The following is a 25,288-nucleotide window of genomic DNA, read 5'->3' as shown; positions in this document are numbered from 1 at the left end:
TCTCTTAATTAACTTCTAGTTATTGAACTGTTGTGAAAAAAAATCAACATTTGTAATCATTGTCATTTTTGGAGAAAAAAACGGACTCTTCATGTGAAATTGATAAACTATATGAAGTGGTATAAATATATAAATTTTCTGCCCCCGTGTCTTGAATTTGTGATCATTCTGGATGTATTTTAATAGACTGAATCATGCAGTGAAAGAAGCACTAGACTTCACTAATGCGTGCACTCATAACGTTAGGTGTTTTGAATGTTTTTTTGTTGTTGTTTGTTTGTTTATTTGTTTTTCTTTTTTTGCATCGTGATAATATTCAGCAAAATAGCTCACTTGTCATGGTTTGTTACTTAACTATATCATGTTAGGAATAAACTAAACATTTTGAATTTTTACCTCAGTGTGTTTCTTCCGAGTTTCTTTATGTTACGCTCATATGTTTTTAAGTCTCTCACAAAGAGACAAACGGTGAGCCTCAACAGCACAATACCAGTATACCAGAAATACACTATCCATTATCAGTCACCATTTACACTGAATGTAGGCTAATAAAATTAGAAGAATGATTCTCGCGTTTCGATGCCTCGCTTGTAATGTGTATATCTTTATTTGTATTTATTATAATTTATTTATTTTTTTAAATGTGATTTTTGATTTGTTTGACACTTCTCTCGTGAAATTTGGCCCAAAGTGGTGAGCCATGATCCAGCTTTGCTTGCAAAGAATGAGATCCTCCTTTTACAAATATTAAGAAACAAATATTCTTACTACATATTACGTCACGTCAATGAATTGACTGCTACTGTGTGTTAGAGGTCAAGAGGGGCACTGAGAGTCATATACTTGTTCAATTTTATTTTATTTGCGGCTCTTTATTTTAATGTTAGAGTGAAAATGAGCATTTTAGTTTCTTAACTTTAGCTTTGATTGAAGATGATTTAATATTTCTATTTAATGCATATTTTAATTTTCACAATAGATATTAATCGATCCCAATGAAGTGCCTCAATTAAAGGGGATTAATGTAAATATAAACACACAAATTTTACAAAATTGTGTAGATATTGTATAGATAAAAAGTACAGATATTCTGACGGCTGCGTTTGTGTAACAGAAAACAAGTCCCTTACAATAAAATCATCTGTTAGACATTGTGTAATACACATTTTTCATAATACAAATTATATAAAATACTGAAAGACATAACACAAAGAATTCACAGCATCATCCTAAAGATCTCTTAATAATAATCACAGTAAAGAACACGGAAGAAAGAGAACATTTTAAAATACACCTTATACACATTCATCCAAATAAATTTGCTTTGATCGTTTTGATTTTGCTTTACATAATTTTAAATCCAAGAAACTCTATGATATGCAGAAAGAAGACTTGCAATTTTCAGCATTAGAAGTACATCATGGTCACAGACAGCTACTGTAAATAGGCTCTTTCTGAATATATAATCAATAAAAGTTTTTTTTCAAATACCAACTCATATTACCCAATGATCCAATATTTGAATTTACACCATCCTCCAAAGATTCAAGATAACAGAGAATCAATAGGCGTTTGATGACTGTTTTACTTGAACGATCACCTTTCCGTGAAAGAAAACTATTATTTCCAAAGAATCACATCCTGTATCATCCTCGTGATCAAACTCACTTGACATTAGGTTACGTATAAAAGCAGGACTCTTTCTAGAGCTTCACAAAATCTTCACTGAAAGTCTGAAAGCAACAATCTGAAAACCAAGGTGAGTTTTTGGCACATCGACCTGCTGAATAATTATTATACTCAAAGTTTATTTATGATAAAACAAGAATCCACTGTTCAAAATATGACTGAAGACATTTAACTTTTCTGGCTTATTAATTTTAGGGTTCATCATGGCAGTGCTGAGAAGTCTTCTGCTTCTTTTCATTATGTATTCTGTGGTGAATGCAAATGGTAACTAAGGCATTTATTTACCATTGTGAAAACAGCTTTTTTTTATTCCAGATTAAAATCTTTAAAGTCATTGTCAAGTCTAGTTACCTTTATTTAAGTAAAGCTTTATACTGCATAATTATACAGTATAATTATATAAAAACAGATTGTTTCAAAGCAGCTTTACAGTAATAAACAGGAAAATAGGTATTCAGTGGTGTAAAGAAAATTCACTTCTGCTGTAAAGCAGCTCTAAAAAGACAATAAAAAGATTGTTTTCTGCCAAAACTTTGAGAGGCTTCATTACAAAGGGGTGGACAGGAAATGTACAGTATGATTGATCTGAATTTTGTAATGATTAATGAGGTTTATGCTGTGTGTGAAGACTATATACTGTGTTTATTACAAGAACCTTAAAGTTTATATATTGTTTAGATGAAAAATGCCCCAATGGATGGACAAATTTTGGAGTCAAATGCTACAAGTACTTCTCTCACACAGTTAACTGGATCACTGCAGAGGTAATGTGTTATAAAGCAGCAATAGTGTTTTTTAATTAATTAATTGATTGATTGCTCAATACTATGTATATTGAGTACAATAACTGAATGTTGCACATATGTATGGGAAAATGTAAATTTAAATACAGAAATACATTGCCATTTTACATATTACATTTCAAATTGAATTTTGCTACCCATGTGCTTCCATACAATACATTGTCATATTTATTATTTTCAGAAAATCATTTTAATTCATTAATATGTTTATTGAAAAAGTCAGCCTAATACTAGAGTTTCTGCAAATAATAAATAAGTATAAATAAGTATTAAGCAAACAATCAACCAGACATTTTTTGAAAAAAAAAAGATTGTGGATTGACAATGTAAAATCTGTCTCTTTAGAGAACCTGTCAAACCTATGATGCGAATCTCGCATCTGTGCATAATAAACTGGAAAATGATCTCCTGCTGAGCCTGATGCCTTCTAACATACGTTTTTGGGTTGGCGCTCAGGACGGTGAGCAAGTAAGTTGTTCTGCCTTTTATTTTATTTTTTAAAGATGACATGAGTATGGCCTAAAGAGACTGATATGGTTATATTCCTATTTAGCCTTGAAACAATGAGGTAAAGTATTAAACATTCAATAATTACGTTCTTTTTGTAGTCTGAGTACTTTGTAATGACTCTCTTTACTCATTAGGAAGGACAGTGGATTTGGAGTGATGGAAGTCCCTTTAATTACACCAGTTGGTGCTCTGGAGAACCTAACAATTCAGGAAATGTAGAGCACTGCCTGGAGCTGGCCTATAGCTGTAAGAATGCACTGGTTTTATTAATACTTTCAATAATTATTTACATCCTATAATCAATCCTTTAATGTCATATAAAGTAACATAAAATGGCTAATTTGGATATCACAAAATGCATTAAGTTGAACATTTAATTTTATTTTGACTCTCACACTACTATAATAATCAGAATAACTTTATTAATATTTCCACCCTACAGCTAACCGTTGTTGGAATGATCTGACGTGTTCAATACAACTTGCCTTTGTTTGTGCTAAAAACCTGTGAGATCACATGCAGTCATCCTGCTCAGTTACGTGATTGTGCTACATACAGTTACATTTTCTGATCTTATCCTTTATAAAAACATGTTCATCTGAAATTAAACTGGCATCTTTTCTCAGTATCTTTTCTAAAACACTACTCTAATCAATAAAAGCATTGATAAAGCATATATTGTGTGTTGTGGAGTTTCATTAAAATCATGCATGAAAATATAAGAATATTGTGCAGCAAAAATTGAGAATATGTTTATTAGAATGACACTGAATGGTGTCATCATCAGGCTTACAAATATGTTGGTGCTCCAGTGACTCGCAGACAAAAATATTTTTTATGGTTGTTTGTTTAAAATATATATATATATAAAAGAGTATATATGAGTTTTGAGAAATTTTTACAGATATGTTTCTCAGACAAGTACTTTCATTTATATACAGTATAAATGTTTTTTTTTAACAATGTTGATACAAGAAAAAAAGGCAAAAAACAAAACAAAAAAACATTGATTCATCTGTATTGAATTACTTATCATCAGCATACAACTACAATGCAATACTCTTCACATAATAAATATTGTTTGTATATTGTACACATTATTTAACAAAAATTTATATTGATTTGTTTGATTATAATAGAGTCGACGTTTTAACAGCGTGTTCCTAATTTGTCACCACACCTGTGAACCTGTCCTTAACATAACAACATATAAAGATCAAAATATTTCAATTAAAATCAGGCAAAAATGGGGTTAACGCAAAATCATATTTTCACGTTTTATTCTATGTCAGTGGTTCCCAATCCTGGTCGTGAAGAACTCCCAACACTGCATCTTTTTGATGTCTCTCTTATCTGACACACATTTCAGGTCTTGAAGTCTTTACTAATGTGCTGATGGCTTTAATCAAGTGTGTTTGATTATAAAATCATCTGAAATGTGCAGTGTTGGGGGTTCTCCAGGGGCAGGATTGGGAACCACTGTTTCCTCAAATGAGGAAACGAGACACTGCATCAGAGCTGACGCTATGGGGAAACTCTTACTTTGAAATTACTACTTAAGCCTCACTGAATCACAGTAAAGTCTGGCCAGTGGGATTTAAGCGAACACTATATTGGTGGGCTTCCCCGCCATACAAGGCAGTGCTAAATATAAGACATTCAAGAGACGTTCACTTTAGATTTGGTTCACTTGATATTGCATCATAGCTGATGCTATGAGGACCATATAAAATCACAGCATGTTAAAGTGGGGGTTGGGGGTTGGGGGTTGGGGGGAGGGGGTCGGAGTTACAGAAGCTTGACTAAGTTACACAAACGCACATATAATGTACCAAGCCATTTATGAGATGCCATCAACTCAGCACTACAAGAAACCATTGGCAGGTTTCCAGCTGAGCTTCACCTATGAAGAAAATTACAGTGGCCAATGGAAAAACTGCTCCATGGACAAAATCTGTCTCCTAGTGCTCCCTCTTATGATGTCACAGAGCATCTATACAAGTTGCAAGCTAGAGCCAAAGAATGCAGCAAGTAAGCCTTAATAAGACAGCTCTGTAGCTACAACAAAACCTGCAGAGATGCCACCTATAAAGAGAAAGATTGTGTATCGGTGAGGAATTTTCTACAGTCAAGGGCACTTCACCATTTTAGTGCTAAACTTGCCAACAAATGGAAAGGACCGTATTGAAAAAACAAACATTTAGGACCACTAAATTATTGTTTGGCATTAGAAACCACTGGTGAGGATATACGTACCATTCATGTGTGCAACCTGAAGCCATGCTTTCCAACCGCTGAGGAGTTAGACCACCTGGAAAACACAAAACTCCAGGAAATCTCCCAAGGGTCCTCTGACAAAGATGATGAGTTTCTTGGATTCTTAAAGTAGTACTCTTCTTAAACAACCTGTGGTAGTTCTCTCTAGGGGAGGAGTGTAGCAGAACAGAAAACTCTATATTCCACTTAAACTATTTTTCACTTTCTTTCAGACGTAAATGGAGGCGTGCATCAATTAATGGGAAAAGTGAATAAAAGGGCGACGAGGCTAATGCACCAGGAAGAAAGAGAGGAAAAAAACGTCACAAGTGAATGCAGTTCTCGTGAGAGGTTTGTCAGAGAGGAGTTAAACAATTGTGCTACCGTGAGGCGTGGGACTGGTGTTCCGACTCGGTCTGAAGCTTCCAGATGTGCTTCTGAGTCCATGAACTGGTGCGATGCACTTTCACGTACCCTCTTCATGCAGCTACCCAACTTAGAAAGCATGGCTGAGAAAAAGGGGCATCCTAGAGTCCCCCGACACTCTTCAGAAACCTTGCAATCTGCCAAATTTGGGTCAGTGATACAAAGCCATTCTTTCTCACGAACATTACAGCACATGCGCTCTAACACTCTTATGCACACACTTCCAAACGCACGCACTTCTAAAGTTACAAAGTCTGATATAGATTTTTCCATTTGTTTACTCATTCCTACTACTAACTGTTTATTACCGTTTTTTTTTTTTTTTTTACATGGACAAATTTGGAGTTAATATACTGATGTGGAAACCCAGTTACTACAAACAGTTCAACACCTATGTATTTCTAATTATTTTATATATTGGTATATAAGCCTTAATTCCCTACACTCTCCGAAACATGTTTTCATTGCTTTTTCAAACTTGTCCTGAAGCACTCACTGAATCTTCAACAATTCTTCAGATGATGCTTGCCAAAAATTGGCAAAAGTTTTTGAATTGATAGAAGGCCAAAAACACACTTAATGCAAGTACTCTTGTTTACACAAACACATTTAGCATATTTGAATTATCAAAATGACTTTAAATGTTGACATTAATATATATTATCATCTCCATTATCAGTAACTATCATGGATGACTAGTATTGAAATTGCATTGTTGGTCTTGCTGGTTTTTCTGTCAACTCATTTTCTCAGATCTTTTTATTTGTATTGAACAAACAGAAAGTTGTTTTCAGATGATATCTTCTCATACTTATCAAAACATTAATTTAATTATTATTTATCTTTTAAGTTTCCAGTTTCACCTGTATAATATATGTATCATCCTTGTGACTTAAACACCTTAATTATAAATAGGGCTCTTTCTAGAGCTCCACAAAATCTTCACTGAAATTCTGAAGGCAAAGACCTGAAAACCAAGGTGAGTTTTTGATACATCGACCTGCTGAATAAACTTGTTGTCGGACTCTGTCTTGTGTTCCCTCCCTCTTGTGACCATATTTGGATTTCCTGTTCCTGTCCTTGTTTAGTTATAATCATTAGGTTACTAGTCCCCAGCCATGTGTCTTTAATTATCTAGTTTACGCCTTGTTTACTTCTAGTACTTAAGCCCTATGTTTCCCTGTCTTTGGTGTCTTGTCTTGAATGTCATTCTGTGTTCCCTATGTGTTTGGAGCAAGAAAGTCTGTGTTATTTGAAGAATTCCATGTCTCCTCGGTCCCTGCTTGAGAGAGGTGTGACAGAAGACCGGACCAAACTGAAAGTGAGCGGTGCCTTTTCCCCCTGGTTTGTTTTTCACTTTTGAAAGTTTTGTTTTACTGTTTCTCCCCATGGCCATGGAGTTGGCCAATGCCCGAGCTCGCTCCAGTGTCTGCTCCAGCCCCAAAACTCACTCCAATGCCAGCTCCTTGAAAGTGCCGCAGTGCTTATGCATTTTCAGTTTCATCATGGCAGTGCTGAGAAGTCTTCTGCTTCTTACCATTATGTATTCTGTTGTAAATGCTTATGGTAACCAAGACTTATTTACCCTTGTAAATGTACAATATGATTAAACTGAATTTTGTCATGATTAATAAGGTTTCTGCTGTGTGAAGATTATATGCTTTATTTATTAAAATACAAGTTTATGTAATGTTTACAAAAAAAAATAAAAATGCCCCAATGGATGAACAAATTTTGAAGTATTTCCCTTAGTTAGATAACTGCAGAAGTAATGTGTAGCTGCAGGAATTTTATATCTATTTTTAGTTGCCAAAAACTCAATTTCCTGCAAATATGACAAAGTATTAAATGATCAACCAGAACTTTTAATGAATACATAAATAGATTGTGGATTGACAATGTAAAATCTGTTTTTTTTAGAGACACCTCAACATGCTGCAGCTGCAGAAAAATTATGCAAATAGAAAAAGCACCAGCAAATTAAGAAAACATCAGTTTGACAGACATGGATTATCTCAACAAAGGAGAAGTGCTCACTAACACAGATTTAGACAGATTTGTGAACAATATTTGAGAGAAATATAGGCCTTTTGTGTACACAGAAAAAGTCTTAGATCTTTGAGTTGAACAATGGGGGCAAAAACAAAAGTTGCGTTTATAATTTTGTTCAGTGTATATATAATGTATTTATTAATTAATGTATTAATTAATATTAATAGTAAAACCATATGGTTAATTTTTGTAAGGGAAATTGTAAAGGTAAGTTAGCCAGCTTACATAACCCTTCACAGTTACAGTAACTGTGTATTTTGTCAGCTTATTTAGGCTTATAATGTAAAAAAAAAAACTAAGGAATCATATGACCAGGATGTTAATATAAACAAAAAACTCACCTTTCAGAGCAAACATTGATAAACATGTCCTAGCCATGTTCATCACTTTGCATTTCCCTTAAATATTTCTGAAGTGTTCTGTGCCTATTTGTGTTTCTGTTTTTGCAGCGCATCTTTTTATTTGGTTGTGTTGTAAGCATTTGCAGTGTGTGTGTTGTCAAACTGATGAAGATGTTTTTTCTATTTGCATGTTTTTTTTGTTTGTTTGTTTGTTTTTTGCAGTGCATTGAGCTCTCACCGTACTAAAGAGGCTGATGTAGTGTGACTGGTTTTTAGTCTTTAAACATAAGGCAAAGGATTGTTTGACTTCATAAAAGCTGAACTCTAATGACCTTTTTATAGTCTGAGTACTTTGTGATGACTCTCTTTACTCATGAAGGACAGTGGATTTAGAGTGATGGAAGTCTCTTTGACTACACCAGCTGGTGCTCTGGAGAACCCAACAATTCAGGAAATACAGAGAACTGCCTGGAGCTGGCCTATAGCTTTAAGAATGCAGTTTTATTAGTTTCAATAATTATTCACAGTACTATAATCAATCCTATAATGTCATATCATACAATAACATAAAATGGGTTATTTGAATGTCACAAAATGCCTAAAGTTGAATGTTCCATTTTATTTTGACTCTAACATATGATTAGAATAGCTTTATTTAATTAATAAATTACATTTTTTACAAATATTTTCCCTCCCTGCAGCTAACCATTGCTGGAATGATCTGTCATGTTCAGATCGAGTTGCCTTTGTTTGTGCTAAAAACCTGTGAGATTACATGCAGTCATCCTGCTCCACAGTTACATGATTGTACATACATTTACATTTTCTGATCTTATACTTTATAAAACATGTTAATCTGAAATTAAACTTGTATCTCTTATCCAAACTTTAATCTTTTCTCAATACCTTCCTTAAAACACTCCTCTAATCAATAAAAGCATTGATGAAGCATACCTTGTGTGTCGTTGAGTTTCAACAAAATCGTGTACAAAAATATAAGTATGTGCAGCAAAAATTAAGAATATGTATATTTGAATTACACTGAATGATGTCATCATCAGGCTTACTGTACAAATATGCTGGTGCTCCAGTGACTCGCAGACAAAAAGACTTCAGCAGCCTTATCTCTCAGTCTGAGAAAACACAAATATGTTTCTCACACAAGTGCTTTCATCTAAATTTTTTTTTTTTTTTTTTTTATGTAGATGCAAAAAAAAAAAACAGTGTACACTACAGGTATTCTTGGTCATGAATTGCCTGCTGAATTGCTGCTGGTCTTTATATGTTAACATTAACAAATAATATCATCTCCATTATCAGTGACTATCACAGATGACTATTAGCATACACAAGCTGTGTTGGTCTTGCTGGGTTTTCCTGTGAACTCAGACTGGTTCCTTTGCATTGAAAAAACAGACCACATCTCCAAACAGAGAGTTGTTTTCAGATGATATCTTCTCATACTGTCTAACTTCTCATCTATCAAAATTCCAGTTTAGGTGTATATTGTTACAGTACAGAAGGGACGGAGACAGAAGATAACAGGTAAGGTGGTATTTGACAAAAGCGGAGTAAATATGGTAGCGAGTGTTCTTGAGGTGAGGGATGAGAGAGAGTAAACTGAATACTGTCCTTGAGATGATATATGATGAAGGTCCTAGAAGAATCCGAGTAGAAGAGACGTTGCGGGAAGGGGACGGACGGACAGACACAGACACAGACACAGACACAGACACAGACACAGACACAGACACAGACACAGACACAGTAACTTGAGAACGAGGAAGACAGGTAAGTATCCAATGGCAGTCCTTTAGGTCGGCAGGTAGGTAATCCTAAGTGCAAACGAGACCAGACGGTGACTGTGTGCGTGAGAGTGTCTTTTAAGTGCTGGTTGATTGGGTGCTGACGAGGGGCAGGTGTGTGTGATCAGTACTCAGGTGAGGGAGCGCGCTGTGATTGGACGGGGTTGGAGCCTGGCGTGTCTGTGACATATATAGGCAAATTTAATTTATATTAATTTATCGCCAGACGGAGACACTGAAGAGGGACTTCAGGAGCCAGATCGAGACGGTGCGAAGCACAACGCCCGTGGCTGTAATCATCGTGTCTGGACCGCTCCCCACGTATCGACGAGAACACGAAAGGTTCAGTAGAATTTTGCTATAAATTAATGGTTATTGTCATGGCGTAAATAACAGAAACTGCTCTTTGTTAATAATTGGAACCTTTTCTGGGAGCATAATAGGCTTTTACGGGCTGATGGCCTGCACCCCAGCAGAGCTGGAGCAGAATCAAGAATCTGTGATTTGTTCATTCTCTTTAACTTTTATTTAATTGTCAAAAGTACAAGGAAAAGATTTGCAAAGTTTTCACTGACTAACATAAATGTCCAACATACTCCAAAAAAGTTTGGAAAGAAGCATGTTTAACACTGTGTCACATCAAGCCTCCTTTTAATTATAACATTTTATTTTTTGGGAATTGAGGATACTAACTGTTAAAGTTTTAGAAAGCAAAATTTGGTTCCTTTTCGGTCTTTGGAACTGAGAACTCAAAAGCCATTTTTCCCGGAAACAACTTGAAATGTGGACTCATCTGAGTACAGCACACATTTTTTTTAGTCTTTTTGACTATCTGAGATGAGCTCTGGCCCAGAGAACCCAGCAGCATTGCTGCATAGAACCAATGTATAGATTTCTACTAGAGTAACAGATATTCAAGTTGCATTTCTTGATGCAGCAGCAGACTGTGGTAAATGACAGTGGTTTTCTGAATTACTCCTGAGCCCATGTGGATATATTTAACACCGCAGCATGAAAGTTTCTTATGCAATGCTATCTAAGGGCTCAAAGGTCAAGAACATTCAGTTGAGGTTTCCTGCCTTGCCCTACATGTACTGTGATTTCTCTGGATTCCCTGAATCTTTTCACAAATTTATGTATGGTACTTGGTGAAAGACCTAAATTCTTTGCAATTTTGCATTGCGAAATGTGATTTTTGGGTTTAAATCCTGTGATAAAATAATTTTTATGGCTAGCTGATGGCTAGCGTTATCTTTCTGACCATGAACCTCCAGCTCAGGTGAGCCTTCCTTTTCTTCCTGATCTCCATTCTGAGTTCAAGAGGGAATTGAACAGGCCAATTTTCTTATGTGTCTATCGGTCAGAATACGAGTTATGCCAACATCGAGGGGATGCATGAAATCAGCTATGAGAGGATGCCCCCTGTGGTAGTTACCTCTCTATGGGTGAGACATCCTCTCTTTAAACTCCCTCCTTGCCATTTTGTTTAAATTGCAGGCCATACGCAGCAGCAGCAGGTCAGGCTGTCTCTTCTTTGCACACGATGGCGGTGCTTCAGGCGTATCGGGCTGATCTGCTGAAAGACCTGGATAAAGGTGAGGGCCTTTCTCACAATGAGGTAGCTGAGTTGCACCACACCACAGATCCCGCTCTCCGTGCTACGAAGGTCCAGGTCTGAGCCAAAACAAACCCAGGGGTCCTGGCCCGTCTTGATCTGAGGATCAGAAATGGACACAGAAGGCTAGAATCGCAGCTTGCGCTTCTCCCCTGCCTGCGGGTAGGGGTAGGAGGAATCATGGGTCAAAAGGAGGTAGGCAAGATAAGAGATGTGATCCAGAGGAGGCGTCAGCGTTTTTGTCCAGATTAGAGTGATACTTGAGTATCTACTCATTTCCCTTAGGGGGTTTAACATCTGCCCTTATCTTCCCCTTCCTAATTCCCCTGTAACCACCATCTCTCCAACTGACCAAGGTTAGGTAGGAACTTCCTGCATTCTGTCAACACTGCAGAATGCAGTGCCCTTATCTGCCCTTATCTTCCTCTTCCTAATTCCCCTGTAACCACCATGTCTCCACCTGACCAAGGTTAGGTAGGAATTTCCTGCATTCTGTCAACACTGCCCTGCTTCCTATTAAATATTGTATAGATTTTAAAATCTTGCTTATTACTTATAAAGCCCTGAATGGTTTAGCACCTCAGTATTTGACCGAGCTCTTATTACATTATAGTCCTCCACGTCCACTGTGTTCTCAAAACTCTGGCAATTTGATAATACCTAGAATATCAAAATCAACTGCAGGCGGCAGATCCTTTTCCTATTTAGCGCCTAAACTCTATAATAACCTTCCATAACATTGTTCGGGAGGCAGACTGTCAGTTTAAATATAGATTAAAGACCCATCTCTTTAACCTGGCTTACAAATAACACACTAATACGCTTCTAATATTTAAATCCATTAAAGGATTTTTAGGCTGCATTAATTAGGTCAACCAGAACCGGGAACACCTTCCGTAACAAGAATGGCATCTACGCTAATATTAGGCCGTTTTCTCTCTTATTCTGAGGTCACCGTAGCCACCAGATCGAGTTTGTATCCAGATCAGAGGGCCACTGCAGTCATCACCCGGATCCGCACCTAGAAAGGACCTCTACAGCCCAGAAACACAGCGGAAACCAGGACAACTAGATGAGCCCCAGATACACATCCCTTGTAAAGACCTTGTCTCAGATGACCAGTGGGACAAGACCACAGGAACCAGTTGAGTCCTCTGCACAATGTGACTTTGCTGCAGCCTGGAATTGAACTGCTGGTTTCGTCTGGCCAGAGGAGAACTGATTCCCATCTGAGCCTGGTTTCTCCCAAGGTTTTTTCTCCATTCTGTCACCGATGGCGTTTTGGTTCTTTGCCGCTTTTCCCCCCGGGGGGTTGTTCCATAAAAGCCGCTTAGAAAAGCGGGGATTAAAGTCCAAAACCTGACTTGAATGAGCCGAGCTAAACATCCGCGCTTAAATTGGTTCCATAACAGTAAGTTGAGGATCATGTGATCTTACTAATTTGAGTCAGGTTTAAATAGTCTAGATAATTGCGCGTGCACGCCATTGTTTAAAAGTCCTGAAAAGTCGAACATGGGTCAATCGATTTACTGTGGGCTACCATGGCAACAAAAGGAAAAGATAGAGCAGCGATGTTCACGGCAACGGAATAGCGTTTGCTATTGGAAACATATGAAGAATTTAAAGATGTCATCACCAAAAAAGGCAATACAGCGGCAATAAATAAAGCAAGAGAGAAAGGTTGGCAGGAAATTGCTGATCGTCTCAATGCGTAAGGAGCAGTGTAAGCTATTTAAAATACTTTATCAACATTGAATGTGTGTCACAATATATTGCAAAGTTTGTGTGTGAATACCAGTAACGTTAATTGCTTTCACGCAGCAGCAACATAAGTGATGGAAAAAGAACCTGGCAGCAGGTGAAAATAAAATATAAAAATATAGTTCAGAATGGTAAGTAAATCTAATGGTATGTGTATATATGTAATCAATGGCAGTTTGAAGTTACAACTATTCAGGTTTTTTTTAATGTATATTTTTTTTTTTTTTTTTTTTTTTTTTTTTTAATTGCAGCGACCAAAAAGACTGAGGTTGCTGGCACTGGGGGAGGGCCACCACTAGCCAGCTTCACTCCTGCAGAGGAGCTGGCTTTGGAAATTAATAAAGGGAGGCCCGTCCTTGAGGGAATAGAGGGGGGGGACATCATCTAAAATTATATCACGTAGTATAAGGAGTGAGTATATAAAGTGTGTGTGTTTTATTATCATTATTCCTTCCTGACTAACTGATTTCCTCCTTCCTTAGGCATTGTAAGCCTAAGTACATCATAGCAGTAATGTCACGTAGAGGTACTTGTGCTACTGTAATGGTGCATTTTGGTAAAAAACAAAATATTTTTTCTATCAAGATTCTGTATGCTTTATGGATCCACCAGACATCATGTTGCCTGTGAGTATGAGACCTTTTAAATCAGTCATGTAAGCTAATGAGTTTAACTGAGTTTAATCAGTTGTCACAGGGAGAAGGCCCATCAGTTGAGGAGGATGAGGAGACTGTCTGTATGTTCAAGGAGGCCTGAGGTAGTCACAGGGTTCCATGTGATACTGTATTGAATATTAAAAAGTGTACTTGTGTGATAAAATGATCATAATGTGTTTTCAGGATGCTGACTGTTCTAGAGCCCCCTCAGTCTGGGACCACATGTGACAAAGTGAGTATTAAGAAATGAAAACAATGTGACAAGAGTATTCAATGAAATAACTTAAATCTATGTTGCTACAGAATCCAGAAAACATAAAAGGAGTGTATAAACGCTACCTCCTTAAACAAATGGAAGCGATTGATATCGACATCCAGTATAAAAAACTGAAGATGAGGAAGTTGGAGCTGGAAATTCAACAGCTACAGAAAAATGCAAGTAGAACTACCATTTTTAGAAAGGGGAAAAAAAATTACCTTTTTGATCACTTTCCACAACATTTATTTGTGTTTTCACCCCTAACAGGCAGATTCACTCTGAATAAAGACAAATCACATTAAATACTTTGACTTCTGTGTGTTTGTTCAACTACGGAGAAAGTTGAGGGGCCAGTGGAAAACGTTAAATGCTACACATGGTTTAGACCATATTAAGCAAAATAATTATTTGCATATGTGTCTCGTATAAGTCTGCCTGTTTCGTTTTCTTCCAATACTGCTTCATTGCCCCCAGTCTTCCTCTTCAACAATCCTTGGTTGCCTCTCTCTCCTCAGACAAGCAATGTTATGGAGCACTAGACAAGCAACTACAATGTCACATGCCCTAGGCGGAGTCACTCTGAGGTGCTTCAGGCACTGAAACCTTGACTTTATCAGCCCAAATGCCATCTCTATGCGACCCCTTCTGTGTGCATGGGCAATGTTGTAGTGGTGCTGTGCCTCTGTCTGGGGCTCCTGATAGGGACTCAAGAGGTAAGGTAGGCATGGGTATCCCTTGTGTATCAGTTGTATTCCGGGAACCAATTCTCCTCCATAGACAGAATGAATATATACAGATATATATATATATATATATATATATATATATATATATATATATATATATAATGTAGTTTTTTTTTTTTTTTTTTTTTAGAATTTTTGCAATTTAAGTGATTACTAGCATACCTCTTGCTAGTTGCTGGTAGAGAGATGAGGCTCTAAAGATTCTGGAGTCATGCACAGAGCCTGGCCATTTGGCTTCTACATTTGTGATGCAATCTGCATCACTAATCATCTAAAATAAATTAAACCTGTAGGTCACTACATTTTAATTGCAATGAACTAAACACTGGTGCCCAGCTTAGTACAGAACACTCAGTGCTAGAGCATAGCCTTCAATATCATCTCAGTGGGACCGTACCTGTACATTGATGCTGTGCACTGATTTCCTATTTACAAAGTCCGCTTCATGTGGACCAGACGGACACTTAATACGCACATGGGTGCAGTCCAATGCACCGATAACATTTGGGAAACCTAGGAAAATTATTTGTTTGTTTTAAATATGTCCCATGTAAAAATCAACAGTCAAGAAATATTTTCATGTTTTATAGTTATTTGAACTTACCAGCTATTCCATAAAAGGCATGTTTAATGGTACGAATAGCTTTGTGGCCAGGGAATGTGATGAACACATTGAGTAGTCTTTTTAAAGAAAGGTACACAGTTTGTACAGAGCGGCAAACTGATGCTTTGCTGATATTCTCTGCATCTCCAACTGTGTACAAAAATGTTCCACTGGCAAAAAAGCGAAGTGCAATGCACACAGTCTGTGGGACTGTGAGCGCTCTGTTGTGGCGTGTATTATTTGCAACGTATGGGTTTAGTAATCTACAAATATATGCAATCCCATGTCTTGAGAACCTATATCGCTCATACAGGTAGCTGTCATTAAAAGCCAATGGGTCTGACCTGTCTCTGAAAGTTTCTCTCTCTTTGAAATGCCCTCCGCAAGACTATAGCTCCCTCATCCACCACCTCATCTATGAAAGGACACGCCATGGTTAAGTTTGGAGACGAGTTCAGCTCCCTATTTATATACTTTTAATTAATTAATTACCAAACTCATTAACCAAACTCAATTAAACACAAGTTTTGAACATTTCTTAGTGTATTTATACCTTATAATTTCTTACATTTATTAGTAAAGTACATTTCCTTATTTATTTATTTATTTAAAAAAAAAATTATTAATAGTGGTTAAGTAAAATAAAATTACATCGAAATACTAGCAGGTGAGTATAAATGGTATGCTCGTTAAGCCTGAACTCAGACTTAGCCTCACAGTTAGCCTGCCCCGGACCAGGTTAATTTGCCAGCATAAGTTGCCGGGGTAACTGAGTTTGAACTTTTTTAAGTTTGATTTATGAAACCGAATCTACCAAAAATAAGCCTGACTAACCGAAATAAGCCTGGCTTATACTCTAATCTTGGTTTATGGAACAGCCCCCTGGCTTGCTTAGTTGGGGATGCTTCATTTCCAGCGACATCATTGACTTGATTGCAAATGATTGCAAAGATACTATTTAAACTGAACTGAGCTGGATGATGACATCACTGAATTCAATAATGAACTGCCTTTAACATAAAAATTAGCGTTTACTATTGTCATTTTGCATTATTGGCACACTATTTTCCTAATTAATATTGTTCAATTGCTTTGACACAATCTGTATTGTTAAAAGTGCTATATAAATAAAGGTGACTTGACTTGACATAAGTCTCCTATGCTGGACATATGATGTTTGGTTGGTTCTATGGTTTCATAGTAACCACCTTACTGATGGTCTGGACTAGAGGCTTCTTCAGGTTGCTTCTTAAATGGGGGTCCATTTTTAAATATTTATAAAAAATATATATGTGTGTATTTAGTACGCTGGTGGTTGTGTGTATTCTATCTGCGATCGTTCTTTGCAGTATTTTCTGGGATCTGTGTTGTTCTTTCTTTTTCTAGGGTAGGTCCTCTGTGAGCAACCCCCCCCACCCCCGCCCTGCTGGATTCAGAAACTGGGTGCTCGACTTGCAGTGTTTACCTCACTCGACGATACTGTATCCAGCCGGTATGATAGCCCTGGCTCCGGCTTCATGCTTCCTGGTTCTTGCTGCCAGATCAAAGGCTTCTGCGGGAGCCTTTTAGATCATCAGGCCCCAAGCACGGCACATGGATGTCCGGGCTGGGCTTATGCTTTCAGGCTGCCTGTCTGGTACGCCGTATCTACAGTAGGTCACCCTGACGGGCTTCCTGGTCACCAGGATATCCCCTCTTGCTGATGCATCGAGCGGGAAGTATCAGTGGCATTTGCGAGAACCTTCTTGTGTAATGCTGTCTCAGGCAGTACTCCCCTTGCCTTAGAGGGTTGTATTTGAGCTTGCCTCTCCCATTCAGTTCAGTACCTCTGGGTATCTGTGAACCGATGCTTGGGAAGCTTTAAGTACAGACTTTCTGTACTTTCTGAAATCCATGTAAGTGGTAAGTATGCACACAAGACTCTGCACACTTTCTGAAATCCGGTACGGTAAGGGTTACGCGTATTAGCTTCATTCCCTTTCTCTGAGTTGGTAAGAGCCTGGTACCTTGGGCTTCACTCAACAAGTGTGTCTCTATTAACACACTTTGAAGCATCGCTACCCTCAGTATTGAGGCTTATTGTGAGCATGGTGCATCCTTTTGGGCGCTTGAGTTCTCTCCCCTTCTGAGGAGTTAAATGCCTCGCTTCGTGGGCTGTTCTCATGGTAGTTTAGCAGCGCTCCCCTTTACCAAAAAGGGTTGCATATGAGCGCTACTCCTTTCTGAATTCTGAGTTCTCTTCTCACGTAAGAGTTGAGCTCTCTGTTTTTCCAGAGCACCTGTAACCAGCAGCATCAGGTGATCTAGGCCCTTCCTCCACCTCTCTGATGCGCTGAGTTTTTTGGCTAGCTTGCAGTACGCTTACCCTTCTGATTCTAACGATCATTCTGTAGGTCGAGCACCCTCTCTTGTTGAGAACTGGGTGTGTTGCTCCCTCAGCTAAGTAAATTACTGCTAGCTGTTCCAGCACTGGAACATCCGGTAGGGCAAGCCCCCCTCTCATTTGAGAGCTGGGTGTTTGCCCCTCCCCTCAGCAAGATATTTACTGCTAGCCACTCCAGCATGAGCTGCTCTTTCAGAGTGCCACGAGAGCCCATTAGAACGGTATCCTAAAATCCATGTTATGGTAAGAGTGCACGTGTCTTTGCGCACTTTCTAAAATCCACACTGCGGTAAGTTTGCATGCTTGTACTTTGCGTTCTTTTCTAAAATCCTATATAGCGAGGGATTTGCGCGGTTGCTTTGTGCCCTTTCTTGAGCTGGTAAAAGCCCCATTCATCTTGGGCGCCACTCCACTTTGTGTACTATATATATATATATATATATATATATATATATATATATATATATATATATATATATATATATATATATATATATATATAGAAAGGCTGAACTTATTATTGTTGACAGGCAAAATAATTTCGAAACATCATCCCTACCACAATGAAATCTCTTGTGATGTTTTGCTCTAACCATAAGTGTCTTTTCCCAGGCATCCTCCACTACCACTATCTTTACTAACAGAGTTTTTAATTAAGTAGTTTAAAATACTTTCCATGGCTAGCTGTTGTAACCTTAAAAGGGTAGTACACTCAAAAATGAAAATTCAGGCATTATTTTCTGACTCTATTGTTGTTCAAATACCACATGATCTTCTTTTTGGTTGATAAAATATCCATTTAACTCATAAACATTGCAACAGAAGCTAAAAAATATCGGAAACAAATATTCTTACTATATAGTATATGCCACGTCAAAGAATTGACTGGTACTGTGTGTAGGAGGTCAAGAGGACACTGATACCACAAATTAATTTCAAAGTCATGAATTTGTTCAATTTAATTTTATTTGCTGCTTTTTATTTTAATGTTAGAGTGACAATGAAAAATTTAGTTTCTTAACTTTAGTTTTGATTGAAGATGATGTCATCATTTTAAATGCCAAGTATAGAAACTCTATGATATGCAGAAAGAAGACTTGCAGTTTTCAGCATTAGACGTACATCTCGGGCACAGACAGCTACTGTAAATGGGCTCTTTCTAAATGTATAATAAATAAAAGATTTTTTCAAATACCAGCTCATCTTACCCAGTGATCCAATATTTGAATTTACGCTGTCCTCCACAGATTCAAGATAACAGAGCATCGATATAGGTGTTTGATTACCTATTTACTTGAGGTATCACATTTCTGTGGAAGAAAACTTTTATTGCCAAAGAATCACATCCTGTATCATCCTCGTGACTTAAACTCACTTGACATAAGTAATGTATAAAAGCAGGACTCTTTCAAGAGCTTCACAAAATCTTCACTGAAAGTCTGAAGGCAACGATCTGAAAACCAAGGTGAGTTTTTGGCACATCGACCTGCTGAATAACTATTATACTTAAAGTTTCTTTATGATAAATCAAGAATCCACTATTTAGAATATGACTGAAGACATTTAACTTTTCATTAATTTTAGGGTTCATCATGGCAGTGCTGAGAAGTCTTCTGCTTCTTTTCATTATGTATTCTGTTGTGAATGCAAATGGTAACTAAGACATTTATTTACTATTGCGAAAACACCTTTTTTTTTTATTTTTTTTATTCCAGATTAAAATCTTTAAAGTCATTGTCAAGTCTAGTCACCTTTAAGTAAAGCTTTATACTACATAAATATACAGTATAATTATATAAAAACAGTTTGTTTCAAAGCAGCTTTACAGTAATAAACAGGAAAATAGGTATTCAGTGGTGTAAAGAAAATTCACTTCTGCTGTAAAGCAGCTCTGAAAAGATAATAAAATGATTGTTTTCTGCCAAAACTTTGAGAGGCTTCATTACAAAGGGGTGGACAGGAAATGTGCAATATGATTGAACTGAATTTTGTCATGATTAATGAGGTTTCTGCAGTGTGTAAAGACTACAGTCGTGGCCAAAAGTTTTGAGAATTACAATAATATTGGAAATTGGAAAAGTTGCTGCTTAAAGGGATAGTTCACCCAAAAATGAAAATTATGTCATTAATGACTCACCCTCATGTCGTTCCAAACCCGTGAGACCTCCGTTTATCTTCGGATATTTTAGATTTAGTCCGAGAGCTTTCTGTTCCTCCATTGAGAATGTATGTACGGTATACTGTCCACGTCCAGAAAGGTAATAAAAACATCTTCAAAGTAGTCCATGTGACATCAGAGGGTCCGTTAGAATTTTTTGAAGCATCGAAAATACATTTTGGTCCAAAAATATCAAAAAAACTACGACTTTATTCAGCATTGACTTCTCTCCCGGGTCTGTTATGAGCGCGCCGTTCACAGCACATCCGGTTCGCGAACGAATCACTCGATGTAACCGGATCTTCTTGAACCAGTTCACCAAATCGAACTGAATCGTTTGAAACGGTTCGCGCGTCAACAATAAGCATTAATCCACAAATGACTTAAGCTGTTAACTTTTTTAACATGGCTGACACTCCCTCTGAGTTCAAATAAACCAATATCCCGGAGTAATTCATTTACTCAAACAGTACACTGACTGAACCGAGCCAGATAACGAACGAAACATTGACTCGTTCTCGAGTCAAGAACCGGTTGCATCGGTTTTCGGATCACCGGTAGTGATGGGAAGTTCTGTTCTTCTCCGCGAACCGGTTCTTTCGGACAGTTTGATTAAAAAAAAACCGGTTGCCGAAAACGGTTCACCAGTTATTTTGCACTCGACGTAATGACTTCATTGGCGATGATTGCCCTTGATTCAAGCCTTCGGTTTACCCGCGCTCATAACATTAGCACAGAATCGGTTCAGAATCAATCACCAAAAGAACCAGTTCGGTTCAGACGCGCTGTGTGTCAGTCTGAATCACGCATGCGCAGTTTCATCAGCTCCTCGGTTCTCGAATCGCACGCCGTCCGACAGAAACGGTTCTTGACTCGAGAACGGGTCAATGTTTCGTTCGTTATCTGGCTCGGTTCAGTCAGTGTACTGTTTGAGTAAATGAATTACTCCGGGATATTGGTTTATTTGAACTCAGAGGGAGTGTCAGCCATGTTAAAAAAGTTAACAGCTTAAGTCATTTGTGGATTAATGCTTATTGTTGACGCGAACCGTTTCAAACGATTCAGTTCGATTTGGTGAACTGGTTCAAGAAGATCCGGTTACAACGAGTGATTCGTTCACGAACCGGATGTGCTGTGAACGGCGCGCTCATAACAGACCCGGGAGAGAAGTCAATGCTGAATAAAGTCGTAGTTTTTGATATTTTTGGACCAAAATGTATTTTCGATGCTTCAAAAAATTCTAACGGACCCTCTGATGTCACATGGACTACTTTTGAAGATGTATTTATTACCTTTCTGGACGTGGACAGTATACCGTACATACATTCTCAATGGAGGGACAGAAAGCTCTTGGACTAAATCTAAAATATCTTATACTGTGTTCCGAAGATGAACGGAGGTCTCACGGGTTTGGAACGACATGAGGGTGAGTCATTAATGACATAATTTTCATTTTTGGGTGAACTATCCCTTTAAGTTTTTATGTTTGAAGTTTTTGTATAGTCATGAGTGTTATTAATTGTTGTCATATTTTTCATTTTTGCCTTCTTTGCCATGAAAATTAACTTAATCCCAAAAAAAACCTTTCCACTGCATTTCATTGCTGTCATTAAAGGACCTGCTGAGATCATTTCAGTAATCATCTTGTTAACTCAGGTGAGAATGTTGACGAGCACAAGGCTGGAGATCATTATGTCAGGCTGAGTTGGGTTAGAATGGCAGACTTGACATGTTAAAAGGAGGGAGATGCTTGAAATCATTGTTATTCCATTGTTAACCATGGTGACCTGCAAAGAAACGCGTGCAGCTATCATTGCGGTGCATAAAAATGGCTTCACAGGCAAGGATATTGTGGGCTACTAAGATTGCACCTAAATCAACAATTTATAGGTTCATCAAGAACTTCAAGGAAAGAGGTTCAATTCTTGTAAAGAAGGCTTCAGGGCGTCCAAGAAAGTCCAGCAAGCACCAGGATCGTCTCCTTAAGAGGATTCAGCTGCGGGATCGGAGTGCCACCAGTGCAGAGCTTGCTCAGGAATGGCAGCAGGCAGGTGTGAGCGCATCTGCATGCACAGTGAGGCGAGAGACTTTTGGAAGATGGCCTGGTGTCAAGAAGGGCAGCAAAGAAGCCACTTCTCTCCAAAAAAAAACATCAGGGACAGATTGATCTTCTGCAGAAAGTATAGTGAATGGACTGCTGAGGACCGGGGCAAAGTCATATTCTCCGATGAAGCCCCTTTCCGATTGTTTGGGGCATCTGGAAAAAGGCTTGTCCGGAGAAGAAAAGGTGAGCGCTACCATCAGTCCTGTGTCATGCCAACAGTAAAGCATCCTGACACCATTCATGTGTGGGGTTGCTTCTCATCCAAGGGAGTGGGCTCACTCACAATTCTTAAGCTGTTCTGATTACTTGAAGTGGAGTCCAGGATATCTCCAAACAGCGAGTCATTGGCAACCTTTGCTTGTCGGTACACATATTCCAGTAAATCAGGAAACCTGACTCTTTTTCTTGTTCTTTCTTGAATGTCATAAGCATAACTTCTCCATCTTTCTTTCAGTTTGAATGGAAGTTTGGATAAAATGGACTTCATGTTGGTAGGATTGTTCATTTCATCCATGTTATCCACATAATTTATTGTGTTACAACATCCAACCAAGAACAAAGCAAAAGCATTCAATACTTTTCTGTCTTCCGGCCTTATCTGAGGCCATTCCATAGCCTTCTTGATATAAGCTGTAGCGATGGTCATTTCATCTCCATAGTGATGATCAAGCAGTTCTCTGGCTTCTTTATAAGCTCTGTCAGGTTTCATGTGCTCACAGCTCCGAATGAGATCAAGTGGCTCTCCACTCGTGAACTGTTCGAGGTAGTACAGCCGGTCCTGATGACTGTCTGTTTTACTGTCGATAGCATGCTCGAATGCCCTTATGAAAGATCTGTAAGTCAGAGGATCTCCTGTAAACGTGGATATGTCTCTTTGAGGGAGTTGAGACAAATTCTGTTGTTTAATGAGCATCTCAGTGACTTCGTTTTGATGCTGTAACACTTCGTGCAGGCTATCTGTAGAAAAATCTGTGTGATCATGATGATTAAGATGTGGCGTGTTGCTGACAGCATCAAACCTTGATGATGACTTTCTTCTATCTGAAGCACCAACTTGAGTGGCTGGCTTTAGATTGAATGCAAGGGATGTCTTACCAGCTCCATGACGCACATAATCGTCTACCCTGTGTTTTTCTTGTCTACACATCAGGGGTTCAAATCTGGGTCTTGAAGGTAGCTTAGATAAATCACATTTAAATTCATGAACATCTTCAAATTCTTCGTACACCTTCAGTTTGCCATCTGAAGCAGCAAGCTCAGTTTCAAGCTCCAATTGCTCTTTTCTAATTCTCAAGCTAATTTCTTCCTGTTCTATTGTTTCTCTCTTTTTCATTGCTGCAGCTCTTGCCAACAGTGCTTCACGTTCAGCTTTAATTCTCAGCATTGCAGAAGTAGTACTTGAAGTCTGGTTTACCACGGAGTTAGCTTTGGATACACTATCATGTGGCCTAATATCATCTTCCTCATCTTTTAGGACATCTGCAATCCATTTGTTTGTGTCTTCTATAAACCGCTGAAATTCCGAAAATCTGTTCTCATAAGCATCTTGATCCGCTTTCTTATCATCTTCATCTATTAACTCACACAACTCTTCATTAATCCGTTCATACTGTCTTAAGCATCTTTTGAACCATAGCAATTCTTCATCTTAAATGAAATTAACATTGTGTTCATTTTCCTTCAATTTGGCTAAATCATTCTTCTATTTGGTTATTTGTGCCAACTTTCCCTTGCGTTCTCCTTTCAGCCTTTGTATTTTCTCCTCTACAGCCTTTTCTGTGGGCTTTGGCACCCTCTTTTGGTCAACACACGCAGCTGCGCTTTCATCTGCCATGTCATGTCATGTCACTTTAAAATCTTCACACAAAACTGTCACAATTCTTAATATTGTCCACAGCTTCTAATCTTCTTATAAACACTTGTTTAAAAGGGTCACTGATGTGGAGGATTTATTTTTGTCAAGCTCTATGACTTTCAGGATGAAATATCCAGTGAACACTTACTGTCACTTTTAGACGATGGCTAATAGAGTCATGAAGAAAATATCATACCTGTTTCAGGGAATGTCTCATTCAGCCAACGACTCACTCTCTAGGTAGGCTACCTCTGGCTTCCTTTCTGTATTATTTTGCTGCAACGTAGTTTTCGTCCGTATTGGTCTAATGTATTTGTTAGCAGCCGCTAGCAGGTTTCCCTCAGATCCGCCCGGTCGATTAGCTCGCCGTCATCAAGAGTGTCTTTTTTCTTTAGCGATCTTCTCACGCGGCTCGACTTTTGGCTTCGTCGAGCAATCTTCCGAATTTACTCAATATTTTGACTATGTCGAGCAGTCTTTTGACTTTGGATGTGAGCGCAACAAGCCGACTCATTAGCTTAGGACTTCAAAGTTCTTTTGTACTCAACACAAAACGTCAGTGAATAAAAGTCTTGAATCCAAAGTTCTTCATTTGACTGTTTAATTATAAATCTTAAAACATAAAAACTTAGGATATTTACTTTTCTTACAAATTAACTGTGCAGTTTTGCTTAGGTCAAAAGACTGTGTTGCTCCAAAGTCCAGTGGCTTCTGACTGTTTCGCAGGGTTCTATTTCTTTCATACTAAATCTAACAGCCAATCAAATTACGATATCATTTGCAACACAGTTTTTTTTCTCAGATTTTACCAAATAAACTCGAAATATTATTACTTCCATAGAAATGGCTTCAACAATACGTGCACACTTAATAGAGGAATTTAGGCCATTCACATTCAGTGATAATATATTTAGAACATGCATTGTGTGCTGGCAATGCCAAGGTTATGACAAAGTGAAGCAACAAAAAAGCAAGGCCATACTGCCAGTAACATGTAGACGTTAGTATATATCTTAGATACCAATCGACCTAGATGCATAATCCTTTTAAAAGAAAAACATTATAAATAAAAATATTGATGTCTGTTGAAGGGCATAGAAAAAAACAAGAAAAAGTAAAAACTAACAACTATGTACAAAATCCAAAGCAGGCCGCACATTATCGAGAGTGTAGGTCTGCATAAACAAAAGAAACACATGTTGATGCGTGACCAGTCCACTTCAACACAAGACATGTCCCTCCAAAAGTCCCACTGAGCCAAAAAC

At 37.9% G+C, this 25,288-nt stretch overlaps 1 protein-coding gene, 1 long non-coding RNA gene and 1 pseudogene across 2 annotated transcripts; 2 read left to right on the top strand and 1 right to left on the bottom strand.

Moving 5' to 3' along the window:
- The first annotated feature begins 1,671 nt into the window (after positions 1-1,671).
- Positions 1,672-3,678, top strand: LOC109077610 (galactose-specific lectin nattectin-like). Its single transcript, XM_042753122.1, has 6 exons — positions 1,672-1,759; positions 1,885-1,953; positions 2,368-2,453; positions 2,838-2,960; positions 3,137-3,248; positions 3,445-3,678. The coding sequence occupies exons 2-6, from the start codon at positions 1,893-1,895 to the stop codon at positions 3,510-3,512; spliced, it is 450 nt and encodes a 149-aa protein (XP_042609056.1). The 5' UTR covers positions 1,672-1,759; positions 1,885-1,892; the 3' UTR covers positions 3,513-3,678.
- An 8,981-nt stretch (positions 3,679-12,659) lies between these two features.
- Positions 12,660-14,009, top strand: LOC122142481. The gene is made up of 3 exons (XR_006158632.1): positions 12,660-13,389; positions 13,510-13,669; positions 13,844-14,009. It is a non-coding gene; the product is annotated as an uncharacterized LOC122142481 (long non-coding RNA).
- Positions 14,010-15,019: 1,010 nt separating this feature from the next.
- On the bottom strand, positions 15,020-16,407 carry LOC109104949 (annotated as a pseudogene).
- Between the last annotated feature and the right edge of the window lie 8,881 nt (positions 16,408-25,288).

This window comes from Cyprinus carpio, chromosome B25 (genome assembly GCF_018340385.1).
Source record: "Cyprinus carpio isolate SPL01 chromosome B25, ASM1834038v1, whole genome shotgun sequence".
Classification (NCBI taxonomy): Eukaryota; Metazoa; Chordata; class Actinopteri; order Cypriniformes; family Cyprinidae; genus Cyprinus; species Cyprinus carpio.
Note: the sequence above shows the minus strand (reverse complement) of the source record. Positions and strands in the feature narration are given on the sequence as shown.

What these genes read in the sequence shown, in the direction of transcription:
- LOC109077610 (XM_042753122.1), top strand. Translation starts at nt 1,893, where the DNA reads ATGGCAGTGCTGAGAAGTCTTCTGCTTCTTTTCATTATGTATTCTGTG. An exon ending in TTCTGTGGTGAATGCAAATG is followed by an intron (nt 1,954 to 2,367) that starts GTAACTAAGGCA and finishes TATATTGTTTAG; the next exon opens with ATGAAAAATGCCCCAATGGA. An exon ending in GCGCTCAGGACGGTGAGCAA is followed by an intron (nt 2,961 to 3,136) that starts GTAAGTTGTTCT and finishes TTTACTCATTAG; the next exon opens with GAAGGACAGTGGATTTGGAG.